The 20,527-nt window shown below is 39.7% G+C and overlaps 1 protein-coding gene across 5 annotated transcripts; it reads right to left on the reverse strand.

Annotated features, from left to right (window-relative positions):
• Nucleotides 1-158: 158 nt before the first annotated feature.
• On the reverse strand, nucleotides 159-7,770 carry cuedc2 (CUE domain containing 2). 5 transcript variants are annotated; one of them, XM_023842613.2, is made up of 9 exons: nucleotides 7,646-7,770; nucleotides 6,767-6,850; nucleotides 6,494-6,637; nucleotides 6,145-6,206; nucleotides 4,825-4,949; nucleotides 3,697-3,867; nucleotides 3,238-3,302; nucleotides 2,796-2,856; nucleotides 159-2,533 (listed from the first exon to the last, which is right to left on the reverse strand). In XM_023842613.2, exons 2-9 carry the CDS (start codon nucleotides 6,838-6,840, stop codon nucleotides 2,387-2,389), a joined length of 849 nt encoding a protein of 282 aa, XP_023698381.1. In that variant the 5' UTR covers nucleotides 6,841-6,850; nucleotides 7,646-7,770; the 3' UTR covers nucleotides 159-2,386. The 5 variants fall into 5 exon arrangements, with proteins under 5 accessions (XP_023698381.1, XP_023698391.1, XP_023698373.1 ...); XM_023842623.2 differs by having other exon boundaries at nucleotides 7,580-7,666; XM_023842605.2 differs by lacking the exon at nucleotides 7,646-7,770 and adding an exon at nucleotides 7,494-7,639.
• Between the last annotated feature and the right edge of the window lie 12,757 nt (nucleotides 7,771-20,527).

Consider the following 20,527-nt stretch of genomic DNA (forward strand, 5'->3'; position numbering starts at 1 on the left):
TCCGAACATATATATATGCCTATTTTCTAACCACTTTTCCTGGTCAGGACCACAAGAAACTTTACACTAATTTTTTTCAATTTCACATTTGCCATAGGGGCTGTATGAATATACCACACACATTTTACTTTTTTGTCAGATACTTAAGCATCTCTCATTGACCTCATAAGATGACTTTATTGCAGAGAACCAGCTACTTCAACAGCAATTACAACATATAACAGGACAAACTGCAGAAATGTTCTGTAGTATAATAGGGAATGCCACGGAGGCAGGCAGCATCGATACCCGGTTTTCTGTCTCTGATGAGGGAATGTTGCTTATATCCCTGTCTAACCATTAACCGTCTTACCTCCAGCAATTCAAAATCACATTAAACAGTTATACAAACCTTTATACTTTCACACAGCCCTAAGCCATTTACATCTTTAGAGGTGCTGCGAGTTTTATATTGTTGCCAATCATGTTAGTTCATTTTAATTTGGAAAGTTTCCCACGTACTATATTAAAATTATACTAGAATTGTAGCCTTACCCAGCAGGGTTGTGGGTTCAATTACTTTCCTCGTTATGTGTGTATGGAGATCAAGTTTACATGGGCTTCCTCTCATTGTCCAAAAACATGCAATTAAGTGAACATTGGATGCGAGTACATGGCCTGTTTAAGGTCTATTAAATCCAGGATGTTCCTCTGCACTGTCTGGGAAAGTCTACAGCCTCACCACATGCATTTACTAGATAAGCTGTATGGTTTTAGAATGGATGAACAGTGCCACCCACAGGTTGATTAGTGTCAGTAGTCATTTCATTATGGACATAGTGGGAGTTCCACCAATAAGACCACAAGGCCTTGTTTAAATTTAGTTGATGCTTGATGAATAGATTGTATTTCAATGAATCTCACAAAGCATGCTCCATCTTTGCTTTTCACAGCTATGATAAAATTAATGGGAAAGCGGTTTGCATCGGAAACATTCAGCTGATATTAATTCTTAAATTAAAAGTAATGACAAAGACAACAAACCCGGCTGCGGATGGGAAAGTATTAATTGAAAATGACGACTATTGTTAATTTAGACCAGCCTATTAGGCAAGTGGTATGGAACATGAATAGATGGACAGCGCAGCCCAAAGATCAAAGATGTATCAAGAGGATGCTTGGAGGTAGCCCACCCAGAACAGGTGAAACATATGTAATTCAGTAACTGAACCCACAAATCTAGTGGTGAGGTCACACAGTCCTACCCACTAAAACCATTCTTCTATAATGTCTCTGAATCACAATCCATATTTATAACAGAGGATACCCAGCATCCTTTTTAAGTTGACTATTCAATTTGAAAACAAAAAGTTACCCAAAAATGTCCACTCCCTCCACTAATATAATCTTGGTTACATTTCCAAATTTCTGAAAGTCAAGTAATCACGCATTTTTTTTATTTTCATGTTTAGCTTGCCAATATGCAAACAAGCCATTTTAATTCAAAAATTAAAAATGACAAATAATGAAAAAATTAATTCATTAATAAAAAAACAATACCTTCCGGTCACTGATGTGCATACATAATATTCATGAGGTAAAAGACCTTTACCTAAATTTTTTTTATATATCTCACACATACATACACACACACACACACACACACACACACACACACACATCTATTCCAATTTCTCAACAAAAAATAGAATACAAAACCAAATTACATCTACCACCAATAAAATGCTACTAGAACCATGTGAGACTAGTTATTGCAAGAGAACATACATTAAAAAGATGTAGTTCGACATTTACAACATTTCTCTGGTTCTTAAATATCTTATATAACATTTCGCTTATTTTTAAATGTCTCAGTGCATATATACATACCCTTAATACACATGTATATAAAAATAAAGAACATGCATCTTAAAGGTCATTCGGGTAAATCTAAAATATACAACCTAACAAGATAAAAAAAAATTAGACAAAAACAGGAGAAAAAAATAAATCTGGCCCAGATTAGCATTAGGCTTTCTATTATAAGATTACACAGAATTACTCTGGTTTGAAATCATGATGGTACCATGGTAAACCACTGGATTTAATGATTTACTATTTTTTACCTTGGCAGATAAATGCTATTAGTGAACCAGTAACTTTGGTACACCAAAGACTTGAATAAAAGTTTAAAATTGGAGATTTAAAATTTTTAAAATTTAACAGGAATGTGAAATTATGGATTAGTCATCTCATGAACAAAGCACTCACATGTTCAATAATGACCTTTTTGATTTGTTTGTCTTTAAAGATAAAACACCACCACAGTAAAGAAAACTTTTAATTTGCTATGGTACCTTGTCTGAAATGTGAATGACACCCAGAAAACCATCTAGTCTCCTAGATATCAATGGAATCTATACTTGCGTGCTGGTTTAAGACTGATGTAAGTTTTCTTCATTTCCTCTGTCTGTTCATTCTTGACTTGGTGATATTTTTCCCCTTTGGTTGTCACCACCTGACCACCATGATAACGCACCAGTTTTTTGGGAGCCTGCATAAAAGGCAACATTGCAATCAGGGATCAAGCAATGTAATCTCAGTTTAAATTCCTTTGTGAAAATCTTCATACTGTTATAATATACAGGCTCTGAAAATCTTTTGCTGAATCCTACTGAACTGCAGAATGTAGCATTTATCAGTACACACTAGTATTATACGTAATTGTATCTGTCTGGACATTGATCAGAAAAATCAAATCGATCAATCCATGCATCCATCCATCCATCCAAAAGATTAACAGGAAAATGATTTACTTCTTTGGGTGTTACAGGCCTGTGAATTTTCTTATCTTCCTCATCATCTATTAACATATATCTAGAAGAAAAAAACATTTAAGAGCAACTTAAGAATACATTATTAAACTGTGGGACTGTATGGTTGTAATAAACAGCACCATGTTTATTGGGGGGATGGAACTGGATGGGATGAATTTTACACAAAGTGAAGAAAATAAAGCTGCCAGTTCGATGGACACGAAAGTCAAAACTCAGTTATGAATCCTACAGTTATTATTGGGTCTAACTTGCAATTAGGGAGACCAATTAAAGGAAAACAGCAATTACTTCTGAAAATGACATGAAAACACTGGTTACTAATGCCCTCCCACATTATCCTTCTGGACATACAGTTGTTATCAACAAATAATATATGAATGGAAGAGAACCATTAATCACGCATAAACAAGATTAAACTTACTTTTCAAGAATGCTTGCCTTCAACTTATCATCAGCTTGTGGTGAAACAGCTTTACAATGTTTCACCTGTTAAAAACATAACATTGGACAAAAATCTGGATATTTTTCTTCACATTCCTCTATATTGACCATAATATTTTATTATGCTAAATTCTTATTTCTTCTTCACGATAGTACGGCAAAAAGTATTAAGAAAAAAATATATAAAATGCGATGCATCCATTTTCTGGAATCTAGAAACCTAAAGTGGCAATAATGCACTTGTTAATGTTTTATTCCATAACTCCTGGATCTATCATAAACCAGGATAAATGGCTGGCACCATTGAAATGACTAGAAATACTTCACTACTAAACTGACAAAACAGTGAAAACACACAGGTGAATTTCACAATTGAAGTCAATCACAATAAAAATGATGACCTTTTCTCATAGGGGGAATGAATTATGGGTTAACTTACTTTAAGAGGATGGTCATGACGGAGCTCAACATCTCCCTCTATGATGAGCCGAACAGCTTCCTCCATATCTCCCTTGGCAATGGATAGGGCACCCATGGCCTCTGTCACACTGCATTTAGGGAACATCTCAAGGAGTTGCTGCATCTGGACATCTCCTCCAAAACTATTCTCCTACATATAAATTAAAAACACACAGCAAATCATATTAAGGTTTTACTTTTGAAGAACTTTCCATTCCACATGTCGCATTCTAGTCGTATGACATTTATAATACTGCTTTTTTTGCTAAAACAAGTCTTTGGGAATTTTTATCCTTTTAAGAATGTTCACCTCCGCATAAGCCTTTCCTAAAGAACATCCCAATTAAATAGAAATATTACACTATAACTGGGGCATGCCACCAAAAACTTCAAATTAAAAGAATTTCATTTCTTCAAAAGCGTATAGGTCACTACTAAGATTCAAAAAAGGGAAAAAAAAAAAATCTAGAAATGGCCCGAAGCATTATGATTATTTTGTAAGGGTTTACCAAAATGAGATTTCGGTCTCAAACACAGCAATTACTATATTATTGTTGGACATCTGTCAGCCTTTGCCATTAGGAAATAGGAAAGCAATTTTTCCACCTATTTAAGACTGTCTTTGAAAGTTACTCCAGAGGAATTAATACAGATTAATGTTATATTCCTCATATGGTTGGCCACCTACAACTCATATTATCATTCTTCATACCTGTGAACTCAGATATTCCCTAGAAGAAACCTTACAGTAATTAGCCCCATCAATGTTGCAAACTACATTTTATTAAGATATGAGTAACTTAAGACACCATTAAGCCATTACTGCTTTAATCATATTTTATTGAATTATACAATAATCAGGTAATAAGTAATGTCTGCTTAACCCAGGGGTGGGCAATCTTATCTGCAAAGGGCCGGTGTGTATGCAGGTTTTTGGGATGACCTTTAGGTCAGCTGTTCAAACCCAGGTGTGAGGACTCTTCAGCCAACCAGTCCTCTAATTAGTGACCTGATTAGGGAGTTGCAGCGAAAACCAGCATACACACCGGCCCTTTGCGGGTAAGATTGCTCACCCCTGGCTTAACCTCTTACAATCGGTGGCGGATACCTTAGCTGTAGCTCCCTCTTCCATTGTTGAAAGGCCCTGCGTTTCGTGCATGGAAATCCCATGAGGTGAGACAGTACTTTCATTTAAATATGATTCCTTTATCGCCATCTCTGGTAGGCCGTTGTCTTTAAATAGATACAAAGAATATCATGTCAAAAGCATCGAAATACCAACTTTAAGCAGTAACAAACAAAGAAATACTTTGAAATGTAATGCACTCAGTCACTGCAAGCTGCCTTCCCTGTTCAAACTCAAAGCTTAATGTTTATATATGCATGTGAACCAAAAAGTATGAAAAAGCAATATATATATATATAAACAATTTATGAGTAGATACTCCTCACTGAATGACCTACCTGTTTAATGACCACCCAGACTTACGGCCAGCTCTCCAGCCAGTTGGTATTGTACACTATAAGAGAAGTTTGGGCATGGAAATGGCAGTGCGGTGTTTCTGTTCTATTCTGTTTGTTCTGCTCTCTGATTTATTCGGGTCACCGAAGGAAGGTTGTGTACTGTTTGCAATAATTGACCTTTATTTTGATATGCCGTATCAATTTACACTGAACTTGCGATCGACATTTATTCTGAAATGTTGCATGTAGCTTGATGCACATGCTTTGTATTGTAGGATAGGGAACCTCCAGTTGCACGCAAAGCATAGGCATGCATTAAAGATTAAAGTTTTCCTGTGTCTTATACCTTTGCTACATCTTTGAAAGCAATGGCTACAAGTTTAATTGTTTCAAAACTTAGTCAATATGTACAAGGAACTTTTATTTTTTATGCGTTTTAGTTCGGTAATGTGCAAAAGGACGCCAACAGTGATTCATTGGATTGCAGTGATGTTAATTTGCAATACATGCCTATATATTTAGCATATCATTTATCTGTAATTCTGTTGATTAACGCTAGCACTTATCAGCCAGCTTGTTGTAAATTTGCTATCCTAGATAGATCTCCGAAGTCTTTTCTGTGTTTATTACAATTAATCACTCACAGATTTTCACCTGTCACATACGGAGAAAACACGTAACGGGAACAGTACACTGTTAAAGTATACAATACACTACTGTTTAAACATCTACAAATATACAAAAAAATTATATAAATGGTGCAAGTGACATTAAAACAATATCTAAAGATGGTTGACACAAACCCACTACCAGTACAGTATGCTTGAAATATCAGTATCTCCTCGCTTATCAACCAATTCGCTTAACCTAGTCGAAGAGACGGAACTTGTTCATTAAGTGAGGAGTATCTGTATTTTACACCATATCATTCACTGTTTGCCAGTTACACAATATTGAAACTTACCTTCTCCTCGTGCTCTAGCTAGTTTTGACGCCAAGTGAAATATCATCTCACATACTTTTACCCTGGGAAAAAGATAATAAGTTATACCTACATTCAATTAAGAGATTAAGTAACAACACTTTCAGCATAACCAGCATCATGAGAATGAAGTTTCAAAGGCTAATTTAATGATTCATTAAAATCTTCATCCATAGATGCTGTAGTGGGTAAAATTGTTACTCTCGAACTACACTCTTGGCCACCAAAAATGTGTTTTGTCATGTTGTGTTTTCTTAATTTACCTTTAAAGAATAAAAAGATGGGCAACATTTCAAACACACGGTATAATTTATATAAATAGCATTCTAACCCTTCGATTTCAGCAAAGCCAGGAATGTATGCTTCTAGCATTTCAACAAAATCATCTACATCAAAGTTTTCCTCCATACTGTCCTGAGAGCCCAAGTTTTCCAGCACACCAGTGATGTAGGAAAGAAGCACGTCATCCAGAAAGCTGCACAGAAAAATGTATATTACACACTAAATACGTATGCAAAGCCATTGCAAGATGTTTACATTACGTAACACTGCAAGTAGCATAACTCTGAGATCTTAAGACGGATCATTTGGTCAGTTATCTTACCTTAAATCTGCGTTTGGTATACACGCCTGGATGAACTCATTCAATGTATCTTGAATAATCTTATGAAGATCCATTTTGTGGAAACTGGCGATAATACAGACAAAAACGTCTATATTATTGAACATGCAGATTACTAATAATGTTAGTTTTAGCTAGCTAATTAGCAGAGTTAGATATTAAACCGCAAATAAAGGACAACAAACCTCCAGCTACGTAGCTAACCTGTTATTCGCCGAGACTGAACCTCTACGAACGATTACATAAGGATACAGTGTTTTTATTAGACTTCTCCGTGAGGTTGTAATGTGACCAGTTCTGTACTGATAACCGTATTTCCTCGCCTATCAAGATCGTCTGTTTTTCAGGTTATTTATAGCTGTTTTTTTTGGTCATTACGGCCTATAAACATTCAGAAACGTAATAGCTACGTTTATGCAACGAGCCAAACAGCTTGCATACGAACGAGCGAACACAGAAATGCTAACTAGTGCCTTAAATAGATAATATCGACACTATCAATTAACCGTTAATTGTGGCACTAGTAAAAAATACAGCGCGTATGTCTATAAAAATATCACGTCTTCAAAATAATATACAGCAGTGGTTTTAGATTACCAGCGATTCACTTTCATTCATGTTTTCAACAATTTCAACGTATGTAGCTAAATACTATAATGGTTAAAAAAAACATGTATCTATAACTCGGAAGAAAAAAGCCCTCACTCACAAAACGAGAAAATGTTCGCACGGCCAAGGGGTATCAAACGTAGCCAGTAAATACAGCTGGACATAGTGAGGCGTATGTCACTCAACTGGCAATTCGTTACTGTGATTCACACGCAAATATCTTCGGTTTAATTCCTCCATTGGATTACTTACAGGCGGGACTAAGAAAATGGCGGTCCGAGTGAAACCCATTTGAAGATACGATTAAAACCTTGCGTCCTTTTCACTGGTTCTTCTTTGACGCACGCGTCCAATCAGCGAAAGCGCAACGTCCTGAGAGCGCTTCCCCTCAGACGACAGGCGATTGGTTCCTGCGGAGCGCAGAAATGTTTGACGTACCCATGAACTCGTTTTAATGCCTAAAAGCCTAGAGGTCGCTCAGTGTGCCTGGGATTCAGTGACACCCTATAAAAAACTGCAGTTCGTTCAAGGAAAAAAAGTATTTGTTGCTCCATTATTCTGGTTATTAATTCTACTAATATTAGATCTACTATTATGGAGAATTTAGAGATACCATGTTGCTTATCTGCATACCATGGGAGGAAACCCAAACCTATATAAAAGAGGGAGAACATTTGAACCATGCTCTAAATCACCTACATTCATTTTCAAGGGAGACCCACCAATATAGCTAGACTGAGTGAGAGGGCACACTAGCTTTCTGTTTAGATAATATAAAACTCTTACTTGCACTGTTGCTTCACAGCTTAAGCTCTGTTTTTGATTGGCTGCCTCCTCATGTTTGAAGGTAAGGTTAATATAAGATGGAGGATATTAGGACATGTGATATGCCCTGTGAATGCCCATGTTTCCACTCTGCAGCATTAATAAAGACTTCTGCTACTTTTTCTGATAGTTTTCTCATAAAAAAAGATGATGCCTTTGTGCAACCAATGTTTCATCCATCTCTCAGTTTTCCAGTATAGGCTCATGGTTGGCGTGTACCTGGGCTCAAGGAAGAGGGCAATCTGGACAGTATTCCAGTTCATCCATTGGCATGTAGTCAAACAGTATGGGCCATTCACCAATTCACTTTAGTGCTTGTTATATGCAAACTAGGGGATAACATGGTCATTCCATGCATATTGAGCCAGGTATTGGAATCAATCCCTAGAAATTTGAGGCTGTAGTAACAACCACTGAACCGCGGTCTTACCCAGTTTTAATGCTTCTTAGGAATATAATATGCGTTACCATTACTGGACTGATTGACATATAAAATCTGAAGAGAATTGGTTTACTTGAGAGCAGGGTTGTACTCAAATGGACAGTCAGTACCTTTAAAGTTCATGCACATGTTCAAATTAAATCATTTAGGCACCCATCCCTTCTGTATTGTGATAGGACATATACTTAGGTCCATACGTATTTGGACAATCATTGTTCATCTCTGTTGAGAAGCGCCATTCCATCTGTTTTGCAGCATTTGGCAGAATCTGAGCAGATACTGTACCCTTATTATAGCCTTAAGGATTCATCCTGCTGCTTCTGTCAGCAGTCATATCATCAATAAACACTAGTGACCCAGTTCTGTTGGCAGTCATACATGCCCATGCCATAACACTAGGTGCCTCCACCATGTGTCACAGATGATGTGGTATGCTTCAGTTCATGAGCCGTTCCTTCCCTTCTCCATACTCTTCTCAACATTCTTGTACAGGTTGCTCTTTCATCTGTCCACAGATTAGGCTTTTGAAAAATGTTTTCTGGCAAGTCCAATCTGGCCTTCCTGTTCTTCAGGCTTGTGGTTAACTCCCTGTATTTACTTTCATGAAATCTTCTCTTAATGGTTAACTTATACTCCTGTAGCTCAACAAGTAGAGCTTGTGTATTAAAGTGTGTTAAATCCTAGGGAGCACACATACATTGTAGTCTTTCCTCTATTGTATGTTGTTTTCACCAAGGAAAGAATTCTGTGAACATTATTCTCTGTTGTCTTCTGTGGTTAACTAGGCCTTTTGGTGTTACTGAACTCACCACTGTGTTCCTTCCTTTGTACCACATTGTTGATAGCCACTTGTAATGGTCCTGCTGTCTCTCTGATGGGTTTGTTTTGTTTTCTCAGCCTAATGATGGCCTGCTTTACTAGCAGTGACAGCTCTTTGGACCTCATATTGAGAGTTCACCGCAACAGCTTTCAAATAGAAATTCCACTTGTAGGATGTTTATCAGTATCAATACTTCACCATTCCTGTGTTCTCCCATACATGTTTGATGTCATCTTCCATTGCTGAAGTAGTTCCAATACTCAAGATCAGAAGTATGGAAGATGGTAAAATTCCCCAGATGTCATTCTTACTCAGCCCCAAATGTTAAGGATGCATTGGTTGCATCCTCACCAATGAGAATAAATCCCATGATTCATTGTGTCCCAAGTTTGCTCTTGGATGTCAAAATACAAGTATTTGTATTCTTGGTATTGATAATCACCCATGGATTCAAATCCAGACCTTTTACCTGTTTAATTGTGAATGAAATAATGTGGAAAATAGGCCTGCCATTATTGGTTTTATCAATAATCGAGTAATCTGCTGGTTAATCTGAAGATTCATCGAGTAATATTTTGTAATATATAACATGCATTGCAATTGGTGCACATTGAGTCACACAGTCAATTTAGGTACTCCAATACATTTAAGTTGCATGGTTTTGGGCAATGGAAGGAAATGATGTGTGATGTTAATATCAACATAGCATTTTATGTACATGCAAATTGTTACATAGTAAAGATTGCGATAGTCTGCTGGGTTCGAACCATCAATAAGTTGCGCTAAAACGTTTTTACTCAATCACAGAAAACCAAACTTAGCAAGCTTTGCAAGTTTAATGATGGTTCCTTTTCAACATTATCTAGTATAGGTTTAAAAAGTATCAATCTACAGTTTACCGCTGCTGCTTTTGCATGAGCTCTGCATGCGTTGTGTATTTGCATTGCAGTCGTATATTTAAGTTCTGATTTCTAATGCTGAAGACTACTGCATATTCATTCAGTTTTAATGTGAAGTGTTTCCACACATATTATGTTTTTGCTCTTTATTTGGGCCCTCAACATCTATGTACTGTTTTGCTTCTGCCATACTGCTGAGTAATCGATTAAGAAAATTCTAAATGATGCTTTTTAATAATCGAGTAATTAAGTTTTGTCGGGTAATCTTGACAGCTCTAGTGGAAAAGCCCATACCTGGCCATGAAATAGCTTGTCAGTCAATTCTGCAATTATTTTTAATCTTGTGAAGCGAGCGGGGGGGGGAGGTACATATACTAAATGTTGTAATTCACCCAGTTTGAATGTAACTAGTTAAAGTCGACAGTCTGCACTTTATTATATTCTATATATTCATTCGAACAATGCAGGGGCATGGCAGGCCTACCAACTGGCAATACAGAGTGTAATAAAATAGGTTTGCCATTATCATTCTCATCTAACAGTTGCTGGCATATTCCTAATGCTGGGTGTCAGCCTTTAGCTTGTATCCCTGGCATGATGAGTTACCTCCAGTCTGGGGTTTTGTGGGTGAAGCCTTGACGCCACATGCTGGCTGACTATCCAAAACACTGGCCCTGCGATCTGACAGGTGGCTGTTGTCCAAGGTGGAGCACCGGGCACACGCCCACCTGTTCATTGGTCGGGGCAGCATGCGTGCGTAGGCCCCGGAGGTGCCGCCATGACATCTGATACGAATACAAGCATTTGTGCTCCCTTTTCAAGGCAGTCTGTTACAGAGACAATTACAAGTGCTTTACCTCCCTGTGTAGCGCTTCTGGTTCTGCAAGAACTTCAAGTGCTTCTAACCCCTTTTCAAGGTGGAGAGGAAGCACTTTGAGCTTCCTTTCTAGGGCAATTTAGTCTTGAGACAGCTGAACACTTTGGGCTCTGTGTCAGGTTTTCTAATTGGGACCCATGCATGCCTCTGAATTCTTTGTGTCCCTTTCTTACGGTCGCCTGTGATCCCTTCATTTTTGGCCTTTGATAAATCCTTCCCACCATCCAGTGATTGTATCAGTGTGCAAGTAATAATTCTGCTATTTATACCAATCGACTCAGGTGCACTTTGCAGGCAGAGCAGCTTAGGGGGCATAGGTTAGGTTCCAGAAAGAATAAACAAAACAAACAATCTCTCCTTAAATGTCAGCAAGATTAAGGAGCTTGTCGTTGATGTGAAGAAGCAAAATGTAGCCTACATTCCCATATATACCAATCGGTGGGAATATTGTACAATTTAAAATGTTGTCATACCTCAACAGTCATTAATAAATCCCACCAGTGCATTAATTTCCTGTGATGTCTGAGGAAGGTCCAAATGCCACCAGCAGTACCGATCCATTTTTAAAGATGCATTATAGAGTCTATTCTCAGTGGTTGTATAACATCTTGGTATGTCAGATTCTTGGCACAGAACAACAAAGCACTGCAGAGATTGGTGATTGGCTCAGAGCATTACTGGCACACATCTCACAGCAGTCCATAACATATACATAACACGTTGCCTTAGAAAGACAGGCTGTTTAATAAAAGTACTCTAGTCCCCCAGTACAGTCACTTTTCTCTCTCCTCTTCCTTCTGTCATATGGGACAGAATAAGGAGCAGTTGGATCACGAGATTCAGGGACAGTGTTATTCCCTAGGTCTCCCCTCTAACTCATCATCAAGCATCCCTAGGTGAGGTATGTATTTTTTGTGTATATTGTCCTATATTCATTTACCACTATTGCCTACTTAAAGTATGCAAATAAGATTTTCACCATTCCATACCTGGCAATGGAAGCCTTGGAAGATTGAAGTCTCCATGGACTGGATCACCTACACATCAGCAGTGTATCCTATGGGTTTAAGTGCCACAGTAGCTAGGATTCAATAAGGGATTGCAATGCTGCTACACACACAAATGGGGATAAGAAGTATTGAGTGAATTTTAAGTGCAATGTGAAGTGTGAAGGTACTGTCAGATGTGGCAGTTAAGGATGACTAATCAGTTCTTTGTTACGGAGCCCCTCCCAATGCATACTGATAAAAATCATATATTTCATGGCCACATTTTAATATGATTTAACTAAAATGAGGGAATGAATTAGTAAAATGTGCCCATGATTTAACTAAAACGAGGGAACACATTAAATAACATGTGGCCATGATTTAACTAAAATGAGGGTACAAATTAGTAAAATGTGCCCACGACTTAACTGAAACGGGTTCGGTAAAGCATCCTGGATCTCAATATTACATGTAAGTACCTCTCACTCGTAACAGTTCTTTGCAATGCAAGGCTTTTAAGAATGTGTTTGTAGGTCATTCCAGCCTGGGATTACCACACCCAATCTGAAGAAATATGGGATTTCCCTCACCATAAAATATGCCAAGTAGGGGGGCACAATCACTTCCCGTATTGATTCAAAACGGGATACATCATTTTATTTTTCAATATTGGATGAGCTCATAAAATGCGAGACGGGTGGCCACTTTATTCCAAATTTAAGATTAAACTCAATTGAACTTTCACTGTCCATAGCTTCAGATGCAGATGCCTAATCCAAAGAGCACACTGTACCGTTGAAACACAATCTTGGTATGTATTTTTACTTTCTGGACTTGAACTTTCCACCTTTGATTACTATTCAGTTAATTAATAGTAATTAGTTAATTAACTAATTTTGGGAGGAAACAATGTATAGTGAGAACCTTCTGTACATGCATTTAGATCCATATTAATTGGGAGATATAAACAAAAGTTTCCAGGACCTGGTAAACATTGTAAACATGAATATTTCTGTGTAGTCTTCCACCTTCCTGCGTATGTAGCCTTTTAGAGTGAAATCTATGCAAAGTTTTATGCATAAGACCCCTGGAAACTGATGTAGAGTGATGTAGAGGTTCGTTTTAGTTCACTAATTCTCAATGTTTTTCTTGTCATCTCATCTTGTACCCTATCACAGTGTTTCCCAAACCAGTCCTCGGGGCACACTGGACAGATCCACATTTTTGTTTTATGCCAGTTTCCAGAACACCTGACCCAAGCAATCAGGAGCTCTAAAAGCCTTACTGGGAAATGGGATAAAACAAAAATGCTGATCCATCCAGTGCACCCTGAGGACTGGTTTGGGAAACACTGTCCTATCTGGCTTCTTGTGGTTCGTAGTTCTTGTGTTCTAGTGGTGAATAGTTCTTTGCAACATTGGATTTTCCCTTCATGCCCAAGAACCTCAGTTGCTAGATATCACTTCAGCTTGGATCTGGCTGCATCGTGACCTTGCCCTCTGTTGTTTCTCCGTTAGTGACATTCACTCTCATGAGCTGGTGGCAAGAGTGTAATATACTCCACATCCACCATTAGAAATGGGGTAAAGGGTTTTTTTTTGCAAAACTGGGGCAGTCAAAACTTTTGAGTAATAAAACATGCACCTTGCGAGCCATAAGCAATGACCAGCTCAGCTTCCTCTTTGATAGTATGATTCTGTTCCTTTTCAGGCCACCTGCAAACAGGAGAAATATTTAAGAAATGTTTTACAGATGGTGTACTGAAACGATAGGTTCAGCGTTCAACGAAACCCCATTATAAGCATTCCTTGCAATCAGGTATGATTGTGGAAAGCATAATATTTACCAGCTTCCACTGTAGCTTCTGACTGGGTTTAAACAGAATCCAATGGGACTGTTCTCCTTTTTGAGGTCTGGAAACTCAGATTATGAATGAAAAAATAAATATGTTTTTAGACCCACAAGTTGAAGGAGTAACTATATACAAAATCAAAAATCTGGTGAGTATGGAATGCCCTCTTGTCATAGAGACAATATAGTTAATATACATCAGGGCAAGATCATTAGGAATCCCATAATTCTTTGTGTGGCTTTATCCACAGCAGCAACACAGATGTTCTTAATTACGGAAACCATAAAACATGGTTCACACACAGCAATACTCATTACAATTACAAATATCATACAAAGAGAATACCTCACTCCAAATCAACCCTGCCAGTGAGATATTAATTTACAAATGAAGACATTTCCCGCACTGTTCATAAAGGGCTGAACAACCTCAAACAGCTGTCCTGGACTTCTATTCCCTAAACTGTGCTGACCATGAAAACTGGCATGTTATACAGTGACAAGAGTATAGGAGGATTGACAAAACCTATGGCCGATGACAACAAACAGATCAAGAATTTTGAGAACATTTCAGAAGCTTATTAGGAACAAATGAAGGAATGAAGGAAATTATGGAATGAAGGAAATTTTTTGCTCATTAATGGACTCTGGTCTTGGCAGATTCAGGCAGTTTGGTTTTAGGTTGTTGAAGTCTTGAGTAGAGGACTGACTCTTGGATATCAAAGGCATGCTAGGTACAGAGAAATTCCAAAGAAGGGCTCCAGTGATGTTGTCACATTCCTCTTCATCCTAAGAGGAGCTAAAAGCAAAAGGTTAACCTAAAAGTAACTGACTTTTAGCATTTCACTCCAGTCTTTTGGCTATTGGCAGAATTATCCTAGAAAACTCTTTCACCCACAACAAGCATTAATCTGAAGACATCGAAAAAGTCAAATCAATACATGCATATTCCTAAAGACCTGATTAAATGTCAAAACTACAATATAAGTGAGAAAACCACTCATTATTTCCACTACAAAGTACATTGTCGATGGAGGTGTTTTTCGGTCCCCGCAACCCTGTTGAGGATTGGAAGATGGATGGAGATGGTGTTTTTCAGTAAGATATAAATAATTTATGTATAATCTAATAATTTAATACATATTTACAAGAAACAAATACATTCAGGAAAATTTATTGTACTGATCACATACCTGCAGTAGGTTGGTACCCCATCCTGGGTTGTTCCCCTGCCTTGTGCACGTAGCCTCTTTGATAGGCTCAGGACCCCTCATGACTCTGAACAGGACAAGTGGTTGCAGAAGATGGATGGATGGATGGGTGCATTTTTGAGATGCAGGAGTTCCTTGTGTTTTTCTTAATCAAAGTAGCATGCATGGCCATTCAAATAAAGAGGATAAAAATGAGCAGCTGGGTCTTAGGAGGATAAAAGAGTGGGGGCCTTCCTCCACCTGTTGCCTCCCAAATCTTTCTAGAGGACGGCTTTCCACAGATGATGCAGCTGCCTCGCTTAAAGGACCTGCTAGCTTTGCGACACACAGAACTGGCACAAGAATGGCTCATCTCTGTTTCAGCAGCTGCCACAGTTGTTCAAGGAAGTCTCATAGCTGTTACCAAAATTGCTCCAGTTCCGCTAAGAGGACCTGCTCTAGATCTTCAGCAGCTCTTTGCCACTGGGAGCATAGTTTGTCTCATTTAGGGGCAGACCACATTATCCTCAATGGTGATGTAGGGTACAGAAACAATGGAGGTAGAAAGGCCTGTACTGAGTTTATAAAAAGTGCAACTGGTCTGCTACGTCTTCTGGATGAGACATAAAACTGAGGACCTGACTGTCTGAGGTCATAAAAGACACCTGGGCATCTTTCGAAAAAGTAGGGGTGATACCTTGATGCCCTGGCTAAAATTGCCAACTGTGGACCTCTCAAATTTGGCCTCCTAATAATCCCTTATATCTAATTGGTCAATTCTCTCCTGCCCTTTCATCACCTGATCTACTGTGTGGTGACCGTACTGGTGCAGAATGGCTGCCGTTGCATCATCCAGATGGGGGCACAGTGGTGGTGATTGAAGTGCTGCTACCCCATTGGTTCTGAAAAGCACTATATGTAGGTAACATTCATTCATTCATCCATCCATCCATCCAGCCTGGTACAATACAGGTTATCTCTCTCCACATTATCTCCCCTTGTACAGGAGCTGAAGCTTAGACTTGTGGGATGACACCTTGAGTCCCCTAGAGGGGAGACCCTTATATCTGTCCGGACATCATCAATGTTAGCCTCAATATCAAATCCGAATTATTTGTCTCTTCCTTGGAAGTCTGTTAGGCACTGTTGTTAATCCTCCCCTCTTCTCCAGCTACTATCTTTGTCCCGTTGTGGCTGCCGCTGAGGTTCCCATACAGACATTATCACTGCCTCTATATCACTGTCTTGTTGTGGAAGTGGTGTCAGCAATTATGATGGTTCTACTGAGCAGTTTTCCAAGGGATAGGCCATCTCACCACTGCCTTTCCTCTCCCCTTGTCACCAAGCCCAGTACATTTAATCTCTGTCGACTTTCTCGCTATCAGGCATCTGTGCTGTCCAAGGCCCAGGGGAATCTAGAGGCCTGGGGTGTTCTGGGAGACTCTTCAGCCTTTTTTTCTTTAGGTGGAATTGAACACTTTATACCTCCTGTTGACTATGTTTCATAAAATAATTATTTTTGATAACTTTTGTGATATCTGTGAATGTAACATATTGGTTATGCAGTGAGACTTATGGTCATTTTCAACACATCATACTGATGGCTGTATCAGCACCCGTCCATCCCTGTCCTATATATGTGTTATATCCCCCTTTGGCCAGCAGGTGTGGCTGGCCGTCTTGTTCCTGCCTTTGTCTTGTAGCCCCTTAGCTCTAGTATCGTCTCCCTGTTTCCTGGGCTACAATGTAGCTTGACAGGTTGAGCGTGTGGTTTGAAGGCTGTGCCTTCCCATCGTGGGTTTGAAGCTGAGCTGAGGACAGCCTCACCTACTATATTACATTTGTGTTTTTGAGTTTCCTAGTGTATTAGGTTTACCTGTTTTAGGTTTACCCCGCTTGTGTTGTGTCTTAGCATTCCTGTGTATTTTTATGGTCCTGGTCTTTCCTATTGTTGTTATCCTAGTGTTTTGCTATGTCTCCCAGCTCCTGCTCATTGTTCTTGTGCCTTCCTTGATTGGTTAATTTGATTATGATTTGCACCTGTTCCTTGTTTGCCCTGTGTTCTGTGTGTATTTAAGTACCCTTTATTACGCGTTGTGCATGTTACTGTATGTGGATACTCTGTCTGCTTTCCCCAGTGTATTTACTTTGTATTTTATTTTAGTTAATTCTCGTTTTTCCCATATTGTTTGATCAAGTTTGGAGGTCAGAGGAGTGGGCTAACATACTTTCTCTCTTTCTGACTGGGAAACCCCAGCCTGCATACTACAACCTTCTGAATAAGTGAAGCCACTAACCACCATGCCTAGAAGGTGTAGATCCTGCATCAGACAGTCCTCTCACCTTGCAGGCAGCACTGGATCAGTGCATCAGTGGAAGTGTACCATGTTGTTCCACCAGACCTAAATCTTGAGGCTGTTATGGATTGTGTAGCACTGGTTAAGGCCTATGGATTACCCAGTCAGGCATATCATGGAGCAGCATATCATGGTGGTGCGTGGTTACACAAGAGCCCTGCCCTATTTGTTGCAGCTCGCTATTGGGTGAATAGCTCCATAGACCACCCTATGGGCTCAGGTCAATTGTTAAAAGGGTGAATACCATTTGCATTAGTTTTTATACTGTATTTGTACTATCACACCCTTAAACTGGTTTTTATATTGTTCTTTTACTGTACTCTTTAAATGGGTTTATGCTGTCTTTTTTATCTTATCTACATATCCTGCTTATTCTGCTCCACACTGTATATCATGCTGCTACCGTGTTTTTACTGTTTCAGTTTTTTATTTGCAGTTATAATTCCAAGGCCAATCATATACCTCCCACCCACTCACTGTACTGCCTGTACTTTGTTGTTGCACTACAGTGCTACAATAGTTGGTTTCATTGTCTTGTCTGACCTTTGCACTGCCATGTCACAACTGTAATTTATCTCTGTCCCACGTTGTGTCACAACATTTGCTCCTAGAGAAATGCAGTTTTAACCCTCTGTGTATTTGTATATGGCTGGGCTGACAATAAACATATTTGACTTGATACTAAGAGTTGACACTTGAACAACAAGCCTGGAAGGGCTGTGAGACCCTGTAGCACATGGATTGGAAATAGCACCATGAAGAGCAGGCTGGCAGGATGCACCTTACATGGGGAGGCCAAGAGCTCAGTTCCCAACCATCAAGATTAAGCTTCAGGGGCAACCAATTAATATGGTGATACACAGGATGTACCATCTCCCTGGTTAGGGCTGCTGTCCTACCCCCAGGAAACTCCCTTGAAGACTGGCTAACCCTCAGCAGTATGTATAAGGATTTTTGACAGGTCCTTGGCACTAATGTCTGGGTGGAGCGTGCATCTGGAGTATGTGGTGGTACAAGACCTCCTGGTATCCCTGCTCTGTGTTCACTCCACTGTGGCAAGACCCGCAGACCAAAAGTTCCGGCAAGAAGAGCGAACTGACCTGCTGGTAGTACCTGGGGCTGAAATCCTGTAGATATCATAATGCATCTGCTCAACACCTACCTGATTAGAGGACACTTAGGAGCCTATAACACTCTGGAGAAGATTTGGGACTGGTTCCAATGGCTAGGTATAGAAGCAGAGTTCCAGAATTTCTGCCAGCATTGCACCATATGTCACAAGATGTTCCCCACGGTGCCTCTGCCAGCCCTACTAGGGCCATTGCCTATTATCGAGGTGTAATTTGATGGACATTGCAGGGCTACTTGAAAGACTATGCCATGCAATATCTTGAGCCTATCCTCTTGAGGAAAGCCACTTCCAAAGCTATACTTAAGGAACTGTTCCTCCTGGCCAACTATCTGGCACTTCTTAAACATCTCAGAACTTCAATATACCACCACCAGTCCTCGAAAGCATGCTCCAGACAGTGGTAGGCAACGATGTTCACAGCTGGGACCTCATGAACCCATAGGTGCCCTCTGCTGTATGGTAGACTACCTAGGCTTCCACAGACTACACTTCCATGCAGACTACTTGATATAGCCTAGGAGGCATGGCAGGACTGACTTCCCCCCTTCCATTTTGTCATTGAACATGTGCTGGAAATGGAAGAGTGGCTTCAAAGGGTAATGTTGGTGCACCTAGAAGACGAGTGAAACCAGCAGTGCCTGTACTGGTAAACTCAATCCTAAGATCAAACCTGGTGAGCTAGTGTTAGTACTCATCTCTCCCTACTACCCTGCCACCTGGCAGGGGCCATACATTTTGGAGAAAAAAGTCAGATCAGGGAGCTACCAAAGCACCCAGCTGGGATGACATCAAACAGAATGGGTTTATCACGTCAACCAGCTTAAGAAGGCAATTGAACCCACCCCCTCCTGTTTGCCTGGGGCAGGGGTCTCCAACTCCAGTCCTGGAGAACTAGTGTCCAGTAGGTTTTCTATTCTACCTGGCTCCTGATGAGCCACAGCTGCTCCTGACATTTACATGAGGACAGGTGTGTCTCATTAGAACTCAGGTACGATAGAAAACCAACTGGACAAAAGCCCTCTAGAGGACCAGAGTTGGAGACCCCTGGCCTGGACAAAGACAGGAAGTTGATATGGGGGAGCAGCGCACTATCCACCAATGCCAAGAAATAAAACAGCTGCAAGATCAGCACCCATATGTGTTCTTCTCTGTCTCAGGCTGAACCCATGTCACCTACCATGACATCTGCACCTTGCTTGGAATCATTGTGCTACAATGGCCCTATACCAAGTCGGCTGAACATTGAATTACAGGTCCGACAGATGCAGCAGCTGGGAGTTATTGAAGAAAGTTGAGGCTCATACCACCTAATATAACTGTAACATTGAGCATAATTATATTTTACCCAGTCAATAGTAGGAGTAATAGTAGCAGTACTACTACTACTAGTAGTAGTAGCAGTAGTAATAATAATAATAAATCTTTCTTTTCACTGGGGTATAGGTTTGTGGGGGGCGGCTCTGGGAACTATCTCAGGCAGCACAGAGCAAGGGGACATACTGGATGGACCATTACAGGGCACACATATGCAAACACGACAGGAGATTCAGAAACGCATTGGACTGTGGAGAAAAAAACCCTTAATACCCATACCAAGGCTGTGCCCTGTCTTCTTCTCTGAGTGTCCTGGGACTCACTGCAACCCTGCACTGGATAGAAATCTGAATATTAATAACAAAAAAATTCAATTGAGAAGGGGATCCAGTAGGCCACCAAATCATTTAGACAGTATCATTTCATTAACATGGTTTC

This window comes from Paramormyrops kingsleyae, chromosome 3, assembly GCF_048594095.1.
Source record: "Paramormyrops kingsleyae isolate MSU_618 chromosome 3, PKINGS_0.4, whole genome shotgun sequence".
NCBI lineage: Eukaryota > Metazoa > Chordata > Actinopteri > Osteoglossiformes > Mormyridae > Paramormyrops > Paramormyrops kingsleyae.

Coding starts and splice junctions, on each gene's coding strand:
- cuedc2 (XM_023842613.2), bottom strand. CDS start 6,840: ATGGATCTTCATAAGATTATTCAAGATACATTGAATGAGTTCATCCAG. Junction 3,303..3,696: donor GTCATGACCATCCTCTTAAA/GTAAGTTAACCC, acceptor TGTTTTTAACAG/GTGAAACATTGTAAAGCTGT. Junction 2,534..2,795: donor GGCCTGTAACACCCAAAGAA/GTAAATCATTTT, acceptor CCTTTTATGCAG/GCTCCCAAAAAACTGGTGCG.